Source organism: Carcharodon carcharias, chromosome 10, assembly GCF_017639515.1.
Source record: "Carcharodon carcharias isolate sCarCar2 chromosome 10, sCarCar2.pri, whole genome shotgun sequence".
NCBI lineage: Eukaryota > Metazoa > Chordata > Chondrichthyes > Lamniformes > Lamnidae > Carcharodon > Carcharodon carcharias.
In genome coordinates this window covers 81,350,303-81,367,809 of record NC_054476.1, presented here as the reverse complement: position 1 = coordinate 81,367,809, position 17,507 = coordinate 81,350,303, and the positions used below count along the sequence as shown (strand labels likewise).

The window sequence follows — 17,507 nt, the reverse complement described above, 5'->3', positions numbered from 1 at the left end:
TAGTGCAAATTTTGAAAGGGTGAACTGCTAATAGGAAAGGCGGCACTGATTTCCCAGTTTTCCATCTCTTTTACCAACGGTTACATTGGTAAAGCAGCAGATTAAAAGCTGAAGCGGGTGTCCAGGTGTCTCCCAGCCAACCATCAAGTAATCCAGAAGTCATTTAATAAAGATCCTCTCAAGAGAGGGCTATCTAAAGTTGAAACTCATGGAATTGAAATCAAATTATTGACCTGTTTACGAAATTAGCTGAGTGGCAGGAGATAGAGAGTAGGGAATATGGGTAGGTAATCTAATTGGCAGGATGTGACTTGCATTCAGGGGCCTCAACTGTTGACCACATGAATGTAGGAACAGTAGACAATTTCATCCCTCATGCCTATTTTCCCATTCAAAAAGATCATGGTTGATCTGTGACCTAACACCTCACCTTTGCTCCTTATTCCAAAATGCCTTTGGATTAAAAAAACTATCAATTTTAGATTTAAAATTTACTATTGATCTTGCACCATTTGTCATTCGCAGGAGAGAAACAAACTTCTGCCACCCTTTAAGAGTAGAAATGTTACCTAATTTCACTCCTAGGCCTGTCCTAATTTTTAGACCATGTCCTCCTCGTCCTAAACACCCCCAACCAGCAGAAATATCTACTCTTTCTGTTCATAAGATCATAATGTCTTAACCTTATTCCCTTGAAAACTCTGTAACTTTCCAAATTCCAGGGGCTACAACCCTAGCTTGTGTAACCTTTCCTTGTACTTGACTCTTGGCGTCCAGGTATCATTCTGATAAATCTATGGTGCATTTCCTTGAAGACCAATATCCTTTCAAAGGTGTGGTCTAACCATACTTTGTATAGGTGAAGCATCTCGTTTGTCCCCTTATATTCTAGCTCTCTAAATATAAAGTATCAAAATGGATGCTATCTTAATGAAATATGTACCTGGACCCCAAGTCTATTTAGACCTTTGCTGTTTCTTACTTTTTGCATTTAGAAAAAACTCTGTCCTGCCCTTTTTAATGTCCAAAGTCAATGACCTCACATTTGTTTATATTGCAATGATTTGCCACAGTTTTACTCCTTCACGTAATCTATCAATATAACTTTGCAATTTTATACTTTCATCTCTACTGCTTACAATGCCACCTATCTTTTCTCATTAGCAAACTTGAATGTGTGGTTTTCTAATCCATCATCTAAGTCATAAATAAATAAAGCGAATAGTTATTATTCCACATGTCCACCATTTTCTTATTTTCATTGATAATATTATAGTTTTCAAGGAGCTCACAACGTTGTTGACCATGCTCTTTTTTCTATTTTTGTTCGGTTTTGAGATCACTTGCGAATTCCTTCCATACTTTCACTTTTTAGCATTTATTATCTGTTTAGTCACCCTTTAATGCTCTTTATATTTGTACTTTTTTCTGCATTTATGTTTTTCTTTTAGTTTTATGTGTGCTCTTGTCTCTTTAGTTATACATGTTTTACTTTAGGCAGAGCTTTAGCTCTTGCCCATTACTGGTGTAAACTGGTTCTGTATCATATTAAATACTTTTTAAAACACCTTCCCATTGATCTTTTATTGTTTCACGTATTATCAGACTTGCCCAGTTTAGTGTGAACAATCTCTATATCATCACATTGAAATCACACTTATCTAAATTGAGAATCTTTCTGACTGTTTTCAGTTTCTCCCTTTCAAACACTATGTTGAAGTTGATTATATTATGATCACTGAGATTAATGCTCACGCACTGTTAGGCTGTTAACTAAATCCAGCTCATTGTTCATTACTAAATCTATTCTATTTTATTTGGTAATGACTTAGATGACAGGACAGAGAGAGAACCACATATCAAAGTTTGTTAATTACAGAAAGATAGTCAGCATTGTAAGCAGTGCAGATGGAAGCATAAAATTACAGAGATTTTAATAGATTAAGTGAATTGGCAACATTTTGGCAAATGGAATTCAGTATAGGCAAGTGTGAGGTCATCCACTTTGAACCTAAAAAAGGATAATTCAGAGTACATTCTAAACGGTGAAAAGTTAGAAACAGTGGCGGTCCAAAGAAACTTAAGAATCCATGTACATGAATCATTAAAATGTCATAGGCAGAAAATAATTTAAAAAGTTAATGGAATGTTTGCCTTTAAATCTAGAGGACAGGAGTGCAAGGAGGCAGAAGTTATGCTACAGCTATTCAAAGCGCTGGTTAGACTACACCTGGAGTATGTGTCCTGTCCTGAGCTCAACACCTTAGAAAGGGTATATTGGCCTTGGAGAGAGTACAGCAAAGATATCTATATTCCAAGGATTAAATTGCCAGGAGGCACTATACAAACTAGGATTGCATACCCTGGAGTTCACAAATTTATGAGGTGATTTCATTAAAGCTTTCAAGATATTAAGAGGAATTGACAGGGTAGATGGACAGCAACTATTTTCGCTGATTAGGTCTAGACTTGACAGGGCCTAAAAATTAGATCCAGATCTTTCAGGAGTGAACTTAGGAAACACAACTAGAGGCAAAGGATGGTACAAGTGCTCTTCCACAAATGGCAATTGGCACTAGATCAATTGTTAATTTTAAACCTGAGATTGATACATTTTTATTGACCAAATGTATTAAGAGATATGGATCAATGCCAGTATTTTTTTCATGGGATGTGGGCGTCGCTAGCAAGACCAGCACTTGTGGCCCATCCCTAATTGTCCTTGAACTGAGTGGCTTGCCATGCCATTGCAGAGGGCAGTTAAGAGTCAACCACATTACTGTGAGTCTGGATTCACTTGTAGGCCAGGCCAGGTAAGGACAGCAGATTCCCTTCCCTAAAGGACATTAGTAAACCAGTTGGGTTTTTTATGACAATCGACAATGGCTTCATGCTCACCATTACTGAGACTAACTTTTCAATTCCAGATTACTACTTTAACTCAAATTCCACCAAATCCTGTGGTGGGATTTGAACACTTATCGCCTGGGCTTCTAGGTTACTAATCCAGTGACATCCACTATGCCACCATCTCCCCACAAATGGTGTTAGGTCACAGACCAGCCAGGACAAGCTCAAAAGGTTTCAATCTCAGGGGCAGAATTTTATTGTCTTGTCGCAGTGGGGGCGGGGCCATAAGATGCAGTGAGCAGGTCAAAAGTCCATTGACTTTAGTGGGATCTGCCAGTGCAAAATTCCACCCATGGTCTTTAAACACATTCATCACCCGTGAGATGTTCCAAGCTAAAAGCTCTCAACTGAACAGCAACTATCCATTAAAGCATTCAATAACCCAAAGCAGTTAACGCTCCCTTTGTGTAATTCGACATTTATACCATGAGTAGACTCAACTGCTGAATAACTGAGCTCTACAACCACAAGTACACCACGTTATTTGAAATCATGAGCTATCAAATGTATGCAATTCAAATGCTGAAAGATTTAGATGTGTAACAGTTGCTTGAAATCATTTCTTCACTTTAGTGTTTGAGTCTGACAACAAAAGGGTTTCACTGCATTACCTTTCGTGCAGGTTGGTTGCTTCTTCGTCCACATTCCATCCTGTTGGCAAGTTGTCTGTGCACTTCCACTCAGAAGGAACAAATAATTACAGGTGAACTGCATGATGGTGCCCACAGTTGCGTAGCCCTGGTTTATGTGCCCGCTTCCTGGGAGAATTCTTCGTTGACCGTTTACTGGCACACCAGGGTCAGTACAGCTCTTTATCCCTGGAATTAAAGATCAAGATCAAAGCTTTGTACAAAAATAAGAAGAGTTGGAATAACTTCAGATTTTGCTTCTTCATTTTTAACACTCATACTCAGATCTAATAAATGCTGAAGCTCTTCCCTGTGAAATCTCCCATATTTTTCTGCTTGGAACAAAATGTACCTATCTTGAAAAAGAGAACTTACATTTAAAGAGCACCTTTCATGTTCTCATTTCAAAGCACTTTACAGTCAACAAATTACTTTTAAACCGTAGTCATTGTTGTCTTGTAAGCAATTTACATGCAAAATCCCACAAGGAACAATGGGGTCAGTTTGACTGCCCAATAGGATAAAACCAGGGGGGTGAGGGCAGCCTATTTTACAGCAGAAATCAATGGAAATTAAAATGAGAAGAGACGTACTACAGACTGCTGATTTGTCATCACCCATTTTACATGATCACTCAGAGTCAACATTCCCTCATTGGGTCAGATTACTTTATATTTGTATTTGGGGTAAATTTTAGCATATCACCAGGAGAACTCCCTTGCTTTTACTCAAATATTGCCATGTTCATCTCAAAGGGCTGTTGGGGCCTGAGTTTATTACCTCACCTGAAAAGTAGTCCCTTTGATAATGCAGTACTCTTGTCAGCATAGATTACATGCTCAAATCCTGAGTGTGGCTTGAACATGTGATTTTATAACTGGGTAAGAACAGTACCATTCAGCCAAGACTGATGGATTAGCCTTGAGAATTCAGACTGGAAATCAGGTTAATCTTGCATCACGTGACCAAGATCTTGATACTCTCCTCAACTGGTCTACAGCTATTTGAGGTTAAGTAGCATCTGCAGAGGTCAATCGTACTGTGAAGAATGGAATTTGACAGAAATGATGGTGCAAAGCAAGAACCTTTTTTAGTGAAAGGACTGCATTGATTCATTGACAGTGCTGGGGAGAGGCTGTCTTTCTCTGGGGCTGTGGGTCCTAGAACTGTATGGGCTGGACAGCAGTATATCTGAAACAGTGTTGCAACTAGCAAAAATGATCAGCACTGAGATACACAAGATATTCAGCAAAAAGGCAAGACAAATAGGATTGTGAGCATATATGTTGGAAGCTGCTTGAAATGTACACTCTTTGTTCCTGTCATGAAAAGTGGCGTGATGATTGAAGTTAGTAATTATTCGTCAAAGATTGCTGCATAATACAAGTGGGGTCTAATTCGACCTGGCTGTCATTGTAAAAGATTATTCAGAAATAAACTATACAGTGTATATAAAAGTTATTTATCTCTCACAAAATGGAACACACTGTGCTCCCCAGCACACTGTAATCAAAACAAATTTTAAAAGTGCATATTGGTAATCCAGGCACAAATTCTTCACAACATTCTGTCCATTAAAGTAAATTACATTAAAAGACTGGGTAAAAAATCCTGAAGTCTTAAATTCTGGGCATACGCTTCCAATAGGTCAGGGTCCCAAGTAGGAGAATGATTTTGCAAATTCCACCTTATGTGCATCACTGTCATTCATGGTCTGCATTTGAAATGCAGGGAGTGCATGAGATTGACATATAAGTCATAAGTGGAGCACCGTTGAGGTATTCAAATTGCTATTTCTGACTTATCCATAGCTACATTCATATGAGTGAACTTTTATCAGCATAATTTTGTACAGATTTATTTGCTGTTGCTTCTAGGACAATTCATCCTACAATTCTGAGCCAGACACTGTCTGCAGATTCCGGTTTAGTAAATGAAAGATGCAGAATTCTGCTCACCTGGCTGGTGCAGATGACACTGCAGAGCCTTCTTCCAGTGTTTCACCAACACTGCACACATATTATCCGCCTCACTGGTCACATGAAAAGGAGATTGTCTTCTATATTCTCACTTACTACTTTGGTGGAGCGGATTAGAACCTTCAACACTTCTTTGTTCCATTGTCTGTGACACCTTTTGATTATCTGCTCCTATCACTGCTTGCTTGTCCCTACAACCACACCACCCCCCCCACTTCTCCCCCCCCCCACCTCCACCTTAACCAGATTATATTTCACCCCTCTTCTAAACATTCAACCAGTTCTGTTGAAGGGTCATGAGGACTCGAAACGTCAACTCTTTTCTTCTCCGCCGATGCTGCCAGACCTGCTGAGTTTTTCCAGGTAATTCTGTTTTTGTTTCGGATTCGAATCTGCACTGAGTACTGAAACATAAGAAATAATCCCCTCCAATCTGCTCCACAATTCAAAAAAACGTGCCTGAAGTTTTACATCAACTCCACTTTCCCGTCTATCCCCATGCCCTTTGATTCTCTCCGTGCCCAAAAACCTATCGATCTTGGTCTAGATTATACTCAATGACTGATCATGCACAGTCCCCTGAGATAGATAATTTCAAAGATTCACAACCCTTTGATGGAAGAAATTTCTCCTCATCTCAATTCTAAATGGCCAAGCCCTTATCCTGAGGCTTTGACCCCCTAGTTCTAAACTCTCCAGCCAGGGGAAACAGCCCTTTCAGCAGCTACCATGTCAAGACCTCTGAGAATTTTATTCATTTTAATAATATCATCTCTCATCCTTCTAAACCCCAGAGAATATAAGTCCATTCTACTCAATCTCTCCACATAGGACAGCTGTCTCATCCCAGGAATCAACCTAATCAATCTCTGTTGCACCCTCTCTAAGGGAAGCATATCCTTCCTTAGGGAAGATGACCAAAACTGCACACAGTACTCAGGTGTGGTCTCACCAAAGCCTTAAATAATTTCATTAATACTTCCTTACTCTTATGCTACAATTAAACTGTAAACCCCTTACAATAAAGACTAACATACCATTTGCCTTCCTAATTGCTGGCTTTATTTGTATGTGATTCTTGTTTAGGACCCCCAAACCTGAATACTAACATAGTTGAGGGACTAACAAGTCTCTCAACTTTTAAGCAATATTCTGTTTTAAAATATTCAATTTTTCCATTCTTCCTGCCAAAGTGAATAATTTCACATGTCCCAACATTATTTTTCCAGCTGTCCATGGGTCAGGACAGCAGAGTTGAGGTCCAGAGTTTGCACTATGTTATCATGGTAACACATGTAAAATGTCTTCTAGGCCTTAAACACAATATATCCTACTGGTCACGCACTGTATTTTTCTGCTGGCCACATATGTAATATATTTCATAGTAAACCACATAGAATGTGACCTAAATGTCATACACAGCAACCTTGGCAGTTCCAAACTTACGAACAACATCCAGATTATCATTGTGAGATGTCCCAGGTTGAAACCAGTGCATTTCTAGAGCAGCTAGACTCTGTATTGAAGGCTGGAGCACGTGTTCAGATGTCACCCAATTATACCCAATAAACAATCCCTGGTTTTGAAACAAAATTCATCACCCCTGAGATGTCTCAAGCTGAAACCCCTCACTGAACATCAAATGTCCATGAGAACTTTCAACAGCCCAAAACAGTGAAAGCACCCTTTGCGTGATTTGATATTTATCCCATGAGTAAAACCAACTGTTCAGTAACTGAGCTCTACAACCGCAAGGACACCATGTTATTTGAAACCGTGAGCTATCAGATGCAAGCAAAGAAAATGCCAAGCAGTGTCTATGTGAATCAGATACTTGACTTTTGTTTCTAATTTTAGTGTTTGAGTCTGGTTACAAAAGGGTTTTTCTGTTACCTTTTGTGCAAGTTGGCTGCTTTTCTGTCCATGTTCCATCCTGTTGACAGGTACTCTGCACGCTGCCACTCAGATTAAACAACTCATCGCAAGTGAACTGCACAGTGGTGCCCACAGTTGCAAAGCCCTGGTTTATTTGCCTGCTTCCTGAAAGAATTCTTCGTTGCCCATTCAGTGGTACACCAGGGTCAGGACAGCTCTTAAGCTCTGGAATTAAAGATTGATGTAAAGTTTAGTACAGCAGTCAAAATAGTATTTGAATCATACTGAAGAATTAGTTCAGGCTTTACAATGGGAGCTGTAGGTTGCCACCTATCAAAACGAGAGCCCTCTATATACCGACAGATAACAAAGAGCATTATATTGGCAAAAAGAATGCTGTGTATGACATTTAGGTCACATTCTATGTGATTTAATATGAAACATATTACATATGTGACCAGCAGAAAAATACAGTGCGTGACCAGTATGATATATTGTGTTTAAGGCCTAGACGACATTTTACATGTGTTACCATGATAACATAGTACGTGTAGTCTGTAGGACACTGTGTGTGTGACCAACAAGAGATATTGGACTAGAATTTTACAGAGTGGTAAGGACTCCAGAGCCATTTAAAATGCTGGTGGAACCCTAAACTGGGATTCCAACCCCAATTCCCGATGTCCCCAATTTGTGGCGCGGGATAAGAGTGAGGATGGTGAGCCCTCACCCTGCATTCCCAACCTGGCAGGTTCCAGGGTGGAGTTGGCATCGCCTAGATCCCTGCAGTTTTCACAGAGCCTCATTTTCTCCATGATACGTGGTTCATGGCCCTGCAGAGGAATTGTGAGCCATAGTCTGGATTTGGGAACTTTTTGAAAGGTAAGGTCAAAAGGGCTTCCTCATGCTCCTTCCATGCCAGGTCATGCCCTCAAGCTCCCCCCCACCAACCCCACATGGCCCCTCACATCCTCCATGCCAACTCATGGCTCATCCATGCTCATTCACCTAGTATACACTCTGTACAGAACCAAGGAAACTTATAGTAACGATGGCATGTGTGAAACTGCTTAAAGATGTCCACAGAATTTTCTTTTTTAAAAAACTGCTCTTGCTACAGCCCTATAAATGTGTCAATCAACAAAAAACTTTTAAAGTATCAATAACAGAAGCTATAAGCACTTGATACCTCTTTACCTTGTGCAAATAAACTTGGAGCCATTGACATAAGAGATAACAGGAAAAATAGATTTTTATAACATTATAAAGCTGCCAGTCAAGCAAAGCTTTTCCTTCTCTGCTCCTGTGTCAACAAAGTTAATCCTTTTATGGCAGTCTGGGCTCTCAGCCAAGCTTGCATAATGAGGTTAAGAGGAAAAGCTGGGGAAGTAGGACTAGGTGAGCTGCTCTAGCAGAGAGCAGTCATGGATAATGAACTTCTTTCATGTTGTAACCTTTCTATGATTCTAGATGTTGAGTCAGCATATAGGAAATATTCCCTTAGGCTTGACCCTACTATATCTGTTAAGTAAGTATTTAATATTAACACTAAATCCAAGTGAACACTTAATGTTGAAACTGTGTCTCACGAGTACTTAATGTTGACACAAGAGTAAAGGGAGTACCTAACGTTAACACTGGAGCTAAGAGAGTATGTCACAGAATCATAGAATTGCACAAAAGGAGGCCATTTGGCTCGTCAAGTCCACACATGCTCTCCGAATGAGAAATTCACCTAGTGTTATACCCTCACTTTCTCCCCGATTACTTTTTAATGACACTGAAGTAAAGGAAGTGATTAATGTTGACACTGTGTCAGGCCGCAATTATTATTGACATTGCAACTAATGGGTGATTAATATTAACACTAGAGTTAAGAGAGTGATTAATGTTGACACTGGAGCTAAGCAAGTACTAAGTATTGACTAAGGCCAAGGGAGCACCTAATGTTGACACAGGAGTCACAGAAGTGGTTCATGTTGATATTGGAGCCAAAGGAGTATCTACTGTTGATACTAGAGCCAAGGGAGCATTTAACATTGACAGGCAGTAACCTAATGTTAACAGAGGAGCCATGGAAATGGTTACATGTTGACACTGAAGCCAAGGGATTACTCAATCTTAACAGTGGAACCAAAGATGTGATTAATATTGATAGTAGTTCATAATCTTTTAAAGTTTCATGCTAACCACAAAGTAACTCCTCCACCTTCTGTATGGATAGGTTACATGTCCTTTACTGATATCTGTTGGTTGTTAAAGAATGTCCCCACTACCTGGTATGAGGAAACTTTATCCATATGAACCTGGAATTGGAAACTTCATTTTCACATCGCTAGCAACTTTTACATTAATGAATACAAATGAATTTTTTAAAGTTCAGGTAGTTTGAACTGTGGACTCATAGCCACTAAGGAATAGGATCACACTGGTTTTACTCATTTCACCTATGACCCAGCAGAGAGAAGAGACTATCTCCAATTCCCCCACCCCATCAGCCTAATCTGAACTGGCTTGCAGGCCATAGAATTAAAATGAGATTAGCACACTAACCATGCAATCCTTTTATCCACGTTGCCCATGTGTTAGTGATAGCAAGGCACCAAAATCAGCTGTGGTGCCATATGTTATCCAAAGTTTCTCACTTTGTTGCTCCAAAGGCAGGAGTCAGGGAGATTAGTGAACACAAGTAACACTAGTGGGTTAGGAAAACAGGTGTCAATTGTAGAGGTAAAAACTCATCTGAGGACAGAGGAGACAAGGGGAGATTTGCTCTTTAAGCTGTTGGGGTATAATCATGAATGCATTTGTTATACTCACATTTCTAACTTTATCTTAACAAGTGACAGAACAAATGTCACCACGTCTTCCACAGTAATGTTGCTTATGCTTCTCAATACACAGAGTGTTAAAGAGTCTTACCACAGCGCGGAGTACTCGTGCTCCAGTTCCCATCCAGTTGACAAGTGCCAACGTTGCTTCCAACTAACTGGAAACCAGCATCACAGCTGAAGTAGATCTGGGAACCAAGCCGGAAATCATCTCCTTCCACCATACCATTGACTGGGGCCACGGGATTCCTACATATCACCACTGACAGGTCACATAGTTGATAAACGCATTTTATTACAAACATTTAAACAAATCCTGCAGTCATGCAAGTTCAAGAACATTTAATAGTTTACTGGATACTGAAAAACAAGGAGGGTCTCTTCTTTTGGTCCAGCTTCACTAAGACATGGCAGGCTTCTGATTCCTGGAACCCTTAGTAGCTGGGGCATGGCAGGCCTCAGACCTCTAGACTCCTCACCAGGCGCATGAAAGTCTTCAACTCCTGGTTCCCGCACTAGAAAAAATGAAAGGCCTCAGCTTCCTGTCTCCTTCACCAGGCAACTGAAAAGCCCAAGTCTCCTGGAGCCCTCACTAAGAGAATGGCAGACATCAATTTCCTGAGTCCTCACCAATCTGCACTTAGTCAATTGTCCCAAGGGATTGCAGAGAAACAATCCCCAGAGCTGGAAATATCCCAGACCTGCTGGCAAAGTTCACTGACTGTGCAAAGTTGGAAAACAGGAGGTAGTGTTTTTCTTGAGACTTCTTTAACAATTGCGATTTCTACTTCTGCCAAAGTTAGGGCAATGGAGCAGGGGAAGCTTTGGAATAGTTCCTGTTAAGAAGCCTTTCATTTCTGCTTCAATAAGTTATTACATCGTGACATAGGGCCGGATTCTCTGCTGCTGGGATTGTCCCATCCCATTGAAAGTCAATGGTCTTTTTTCTGGGAACGCATCCTCCACCAGCGAGTCCCATCACGACAGTGCCAGAAAATCCTGGCCAAAGGTTAGGGCATGTGGAGACATGGGACAAATAGTTGAATGATTAGCAAATGGGCTGGAAGATGGAAAACAGAAAAGTGAGGCAAGGATAGCTACTTAGATTGTGGTATTTCACAGAGCTCATCGCTGGGAATACTGTGATTCATAAATTACATTAATGATTTGGACTTAGGAGCAGATAATGTAAGTCAAAATTTGCAGATGATACCAAACTGAGGAAGAACGAAACATATTATAAGAAGACATTACGAAGCTTGCAGATTGGACAGTTAAGTGACAAATGTGAGGTGGTACACTTCGATTGAAAACATTGAAACATCACCTCCAGCCTAAAAAAAAATGAATGGGGTAGAAGAGCAAAGAGATCTAGGGACACAGGTGAATAAATCATTAAAAGCAGTATCACAGATCAATTAAAAAATGCTAACAAAGTGCTGGAAGTTATTACAAAAACAAAATGCTGTCCATGCTGGAAACCTGAAACAGAAACAGAAACTGCTGGAAATGGTCAGCTGGTCAGGCAGCATCTATGAGAGGAACAGAGTTAATGTTTCAAGTTAGGATGACCTTTCATTTCATCCTGGTGAAAGGACGTTCTGACCTGAACTGTTAACTCTGGGCTGAATTTTTGCTCCCAGGTCGGGAGTGCAGAGTCGGGACATTTCCTAGCTCCTCAAGCCCAGCCCAGGAGAAAGTACCTGGTAATTGGATTTCCATTCTGGGATGGCGGGGTTCTCTGGGAGTTGGGCTGGGCAACCCCAGAATGGCTGTGGAGGCAGATTGGGTGGAAGGCCTCCCTTGGTGCACCAGCAGTTTGTCAAAGATTTTTTAAAAGAGCATTAAAACAAATAAAAAGCCTTCCAAACCTCACCCCTCCCCCGACACATTCCCATGCCCTATCCACGCCAACCCATGCTGCCCTCATGACCCCTCATACGCTCCATGCCAACCTATGCACCTCTACCCAACACCCATAACCCCTCATATCCTCTATGCTAACTTATGTCCTTCAACTCACCCCATAGCCCCTCCTACTCTCCATGCCAACCTATGCTGTCTGACCTGCTCAGTATTTCCAGCATTTATGTTCTTATTGCTGGGAGATATTTCTAGAGGTATAGAATTCAAAAGTAATGAAGTTGTTTTAAACTTGTACATAACACTGATCAGATTATCATTAGAATGGTGCATAGTTCTGGTCTTCAAACTATAAAAAGGACATAGAACCATTGGAGAACGAGAACCATTGGAGAGCGTGCAATAATAATTTACAAGGATGGTTCCAGAACTTAGGTTACAGCTATTAGATAATATGTTGGTATGTTTTTCTTTAGAAAATAGAAGACTGGGAGGTAATCTGATAGATGTTTTTAAATTGTGAATTGATTGGGCAGTTTAGATGTGGAGAGAATGACTCTACCTGGAGGAGAATTCAAAACTAGAGACCATAAATATAATTTATTAATACATTCAATAGGGGAATAAGGCGACGTTTCTTCACTCAGAGATTAGTTAGGATGTGGAACACACAGAATGTGACTGAGGCAAATAGTTTAAATGCTTGCAAAAGGAAACTAGTTGAGTATGTGACAGATGTGGAATAGAAAGATATCCTGAAAGTTGGAGATGATGCAGACAGAATGGGAGGAGACCCATATGGAGTATATACAACAGCAAGTGATAGGTGGAGATTGCCAAAAGATGTCATAGACAAAAGGACAAAGAGGTATTGAAGGAGGTAATATTATCTAAGGAATATGCTAATAGGTGACATTAAGGGTCAAAAGCAGCAGCCCCACCCCCACTAGGGGTATCTGTACCTTGCTCGTCCTGCTTTCTACCCTTAATGTCACCTATTAGCACATTCCTTAGATAATATCACCACCTTCAACACCTCTTTGTGCTTTTGTCTATGACATCTTTTGGCAATCTGCACCTATTACTGGCCCTCTATCCAGCTCTACTTGCACCCCCCCCCCCTTAAACCAGCTTATATTTCACCTCTTTTCTATTTTTCCTTAGTTCTGTTGAAGAGTCATACGGACTCGAAACATTAACTGTGTTCCTCTCCGCAGATGCTGTCAGACCTGCTGAGCTTTTCCAGGTATTTTTATTTTTATCTTAGAAAGCCAAGAATCTGCAGCAAGTGAGAGACTGGCTGATTAGCTCAGGTATCCTCTGTCCAGGCCAAAAGTTTATACAGGGTTTAGACAAAAAAACAACATGGGTTCTCATGTCCTGAAATGAGCACACATATGAAAACTTATGAAAAGAATTTATATGGAAACAATGAGCAAGCAAATAATCTAGCAGTATACAATTACAAGTATACAATAGAAATTCTTCAGCTAATTTCAAGTAGATGCTAAGAGCTAAACTAAGCCTTGTAGGCAACCTTTATCTGTACAGTATTTCTCCTTTTTTTTGAATACTAATCTGTCAATTGTTTTCAAACTGCCGCCCTACTGTTTTTCTGAGATTTCTAAACGGTTCTTATTGATTAGATTCTCATCTACCAAATACTCCTTTTGAATAGAAGGGACCGCTTTTAGTATCCCAAGAAACAGTGCTAAGGGCCTCTTATATTTTGAATATCTGATCTCTCAACCTCAAAAACAAAACAAAAAGTCAATCAAATTTAAACGGAATCAATCACAAAAATTATGTATTTGTAGGTAGTACATAAAACTACCTTTCAAGCTTGTCATCTGGGAGACATTGAAAATAAAATTTGCAGCAGTGCATCGGGATCAGCTTGGTATAGGATTAAGACTTTACCTGGTAATTAAACCCCCTAACCACCATGGATGTGTTTTAAATAGACATCAAAACAAAGCAGACAAAAGCTTATTTATTGTCTCACAGGCTGGAATTTTCCAAACCCCCCTCCTGCGGCAGGTGAGCCATTGAAATCTCCATTCACATCGGTGAGACCGGAAGATCCAGCCGGCATGAGGGGCTGGAAAATTCTGGCCACAGAGTTACAATTTCATTAAACATAGCACAGAGTAGAAATATCTCCCCAGTATTACTTAAATTTTGGTCACTTCCATAACCCTTTACCTCCTCTCAAACAAAACTTTATCCACATCTCTCCAATATTATCATTGGGCCATTTTGGAATGAAGTTTCCAAATAACTGGGTTTAGGCTGTTCCTTCCTTTGTTCATTATATCGCCACAGCGATATAATTCAGACTTAGAAAGTTGCTTAAATGCAGGTGCAGCAGCTGTATAATGTTTAGAGTGACATTCTAGTGATAGCTTGTCTAGAAAAAACTTAATGTTAAACAAAAATTATACAAACTTTTATACCCCAAATCCCAAAATTTTCTATCCTCTGAGCAATATAAAAATGGACTCATCCTGGGGATTATGCTTTCTGCTCATGGTCAATGGTGTCCAGCTGGTTTATCCATTATTTTCCATGTTAAATGGACAGAGCTGGGTCTGCTTCATTGGCTGGAATTTAACAGAGGCAATGGGGGTCTTGCCTGCCAGCTGGAGAGCTGTTGAGAGCCCTGTGGCTTCTACTTTAGAGAAGGGCTGCTGAATCAAGTACCAATCAAGCACTTAACCGGGCAGTGATGGATCAATGACCAAGGAGGCAGAATCTTGCCCCCCGAAAGTTACTGGCCAACTAAAGGGCAGCAGCTGTACATTGCTCGGCAGCATCACTGGGAAGGTAGTGGCAGCAGCCAGTAATGTACCCACCTGCAGCCCAGAATCACCAAGGGGCCCAGGCCTCAGCAGAGTAAAAATGGGGGTGGGTGGCAATTGGGGTCACGGGGAGTGTTGAAAGGAGGGAGGGGGTGGTCAGTGGCAAGGACAGGGAGATGGCTGTCAGTGGGCCAACCCTTTCCCAATGCTGGGTCCTGGATCAGGCACTCAATACCTGTCAACAAGGGTCCCCGGCCCTGGAAGCCCACAAGCAACCCTGGCAGGTTAGTTTTTTGGGCTTACCACGTGGCAAGACCCTTAGCCACCGCTGGCATCATGATGCCCTTCAGTGGGCATTAATTGCCCACTTAAGGGTCTCACTTGGTTATGGAGCAGGAAGGCCATCCTTGAGCCTTCCTGCCTCAGGCTTAAATCGGGCAAAAGCAGGGAGATGGTGGGGCCCTCTCATGCCAACCTGACCCCTCTAAATTCACCTTGGTGAGGGCATTAAATTCCACTCCTATTTTCTAATACTTCTCTGCTGTGAAACCCTCCCTACCTTAACGTTCACCATTTCTCACAGCTTTAGCCCTCCTTTGCTCAAGTCTGCCTCCCACTCAGCTGCAGTTCCAGTGCTCTAGTTCAGAAGTGAGTAAATAAGTAAAATTACACACCAATGAGTAGCTGGGTGAAAGATCAACTGTTGGACAACCCCAGGGACTGAATCAAAATCAAAAAGATATGGAGTAGGTATTTTACTAGCCCCTATATTAGACTGAATTCAGGGCAGTAGAAAGAGATGGGGATTCAGCAATAAGTCCAACTAAAAGGATTAAAATTTCATTTGGAATAAGCATGTTTAAGGTCATGTAGACTTTCAATATTTTCACAAATTCAGCAAGATTCAACCTACAGTGAAGTTATGAATACTCTGGACAACATACACCTAAACATTAAACATTTGCACCAAGATTAATACTCACTGTTTTCACACCATTTGCCTGTATATCCAGCAAGACAGGCACACTTATAGTTAACTGGTCCAAGCTGGAGACACATTCCATCGTGTAAACAAGGAGAGGAAGAGCATCCTAAAGAGTAATGAGAGAACAATAGGCACAGGTTTCAGTTTCCATTACACTCAGATTTGTGGCTCCGTTGCTCTACATAGGAGCAGGAGTAGATCATTTGGCCCTTCAAACCTGCTCCGCCTTTCAATAAGATCATGGCTGATCTGATTGTGGCCTCAACTCTGCTTTCCTGTCTGCATTCCCATTCTCTTATCAATCGAAAATCTATCGAACTCAACCTTGAGTAAGTTCAATGACCAAGTCTCCACTGCTTCCTGAGGAAGGGAATTTCACAGACTAACAACCTCTTGCCTCATCTCTGTCTTTATAGGGAGACCTCATATTTTAGATTGAGTCCACTAGTTCTAGTCTCCCCCACAAGAGGAAACATCCTCCCAGAATCCACCCTCTCAAGTCCCCTCAGAATTTTATATGTTTCAATAAGATCACCTCTCATTCTTCTAAGCTCCAATGGGAATAGGCCCAACCTGTTCAAACTTTCTTCATATAAGCCCTTTATCCCACGAATTGGAGAGGGGGTGGCATTGTGGTAATGTCACTGGGCTAGCTTTAAAATGCCTTAAAAAAGTCATTCATTCATAACTTTTCACTTGCTTAAAAAAAATCTCCTTTCATTACAGGCTTTTTGTGTCAATCATTCAGAACCTTTAAAATATCATTAACAGAAATGGCAAGCAATTGAATGCTCTTTATCTTGTTTAAATAAACATTATGCAATTGACAGAATAGATCAGAGAGCCAGAGCTGTCAATTTTTCCCTGGGGTGCAGCTACTTCAAAACTCTAATGATTCCTGGGTTCTCAGCCAAGCCCCATTATGCATTCTTGGTTGAGAGCCCAGGCATCCTGAGCCCCAGGGAAAACATTGCTTTACTGACAGCTCTGGTTCTCTGATCCATTCTGTATATTTCACAATGTTTATTTACATACAAGATGAAAAGGTTTCAAGTGTTTGCAATTTTTGCTATTGATACTTTAAAGGGTGTGGGTGATTGACACTTTTATTGGCCCGTAATGAAAGGAGTTTTTTTCAATGAAGTGGAAAGCTATGAATTAATTACCTTTTTTAAAAGCTTTTATAACACATTAATACATCATATTGTAATCAAAGTGTTATTGGTTTTATACAGAGTATATAGTGGATAAATGGGTATAGAAATGCCCATGACTTGACATGGAGGGTTTGAGGGGCCATTGTGGGGGTGTGGTGGTGGAGACACATAGCTTGGCATGTGCAAACCTTTTGAATTACCTTTCAAGAGGTTCCCTCATCCAGACTATGGTTCATGACATCACTGAAACTCCATGTACCATGGGTCCCTTAAAAGCTGACCCAACTCCATGAAAATTGCAGACAACTAGGACATGCCTATCCCTGCAATAGAGCCAGCCAGGTTTGAAGTGCATGGTACAGGTTTGTGACCTGAACCAGCCCATACCCTTAACCAGCACTGGTGAAAATTGGGGGCACCAAGGTCAGGTATCCTGGAATGGGGTCCTAGCACCATTTTCACACCTCCATGGAGTCT

At 40.8% G+C, this 17,507-nt stretch overlaps 1 protein-coding gene across 2 annotated transcripts in view; it reads right to left on the bottom strand.

Moving 5' to 3' along the window:
- The window catches only part of LOC121282742 (inactive serine protease PAMR1-like), a 125,091-nt gene that overhangs the window by 38,866 nt on the left and 68,718 nt on the right, over positions 1-17,507 (bottom strand). For both annotated transcript variants that reach the window (XM_041196479.1, XM_041196480.1), the window contains 4 exons: positions 15,872-15,979; positions 10,316-10,486; positions 7,412-7,618; positions 3,522-3,728 (listed from right to left, as the gene is read on the bottom strand). In XM_041196479.1, the coding sequence (XP_041052413.1) occupies positions 3,522-3,728; positions 7,412-7,618; positions 10,316-10,486; positions 15,872-15,979 (693 nt within the window). The remainder of the gene's footprint in view (positions 1-3,521; positions 3,729-7,411; positions 7,619-10,315; positions 10,487-15,871; positions 15,980-17,507) is intronic.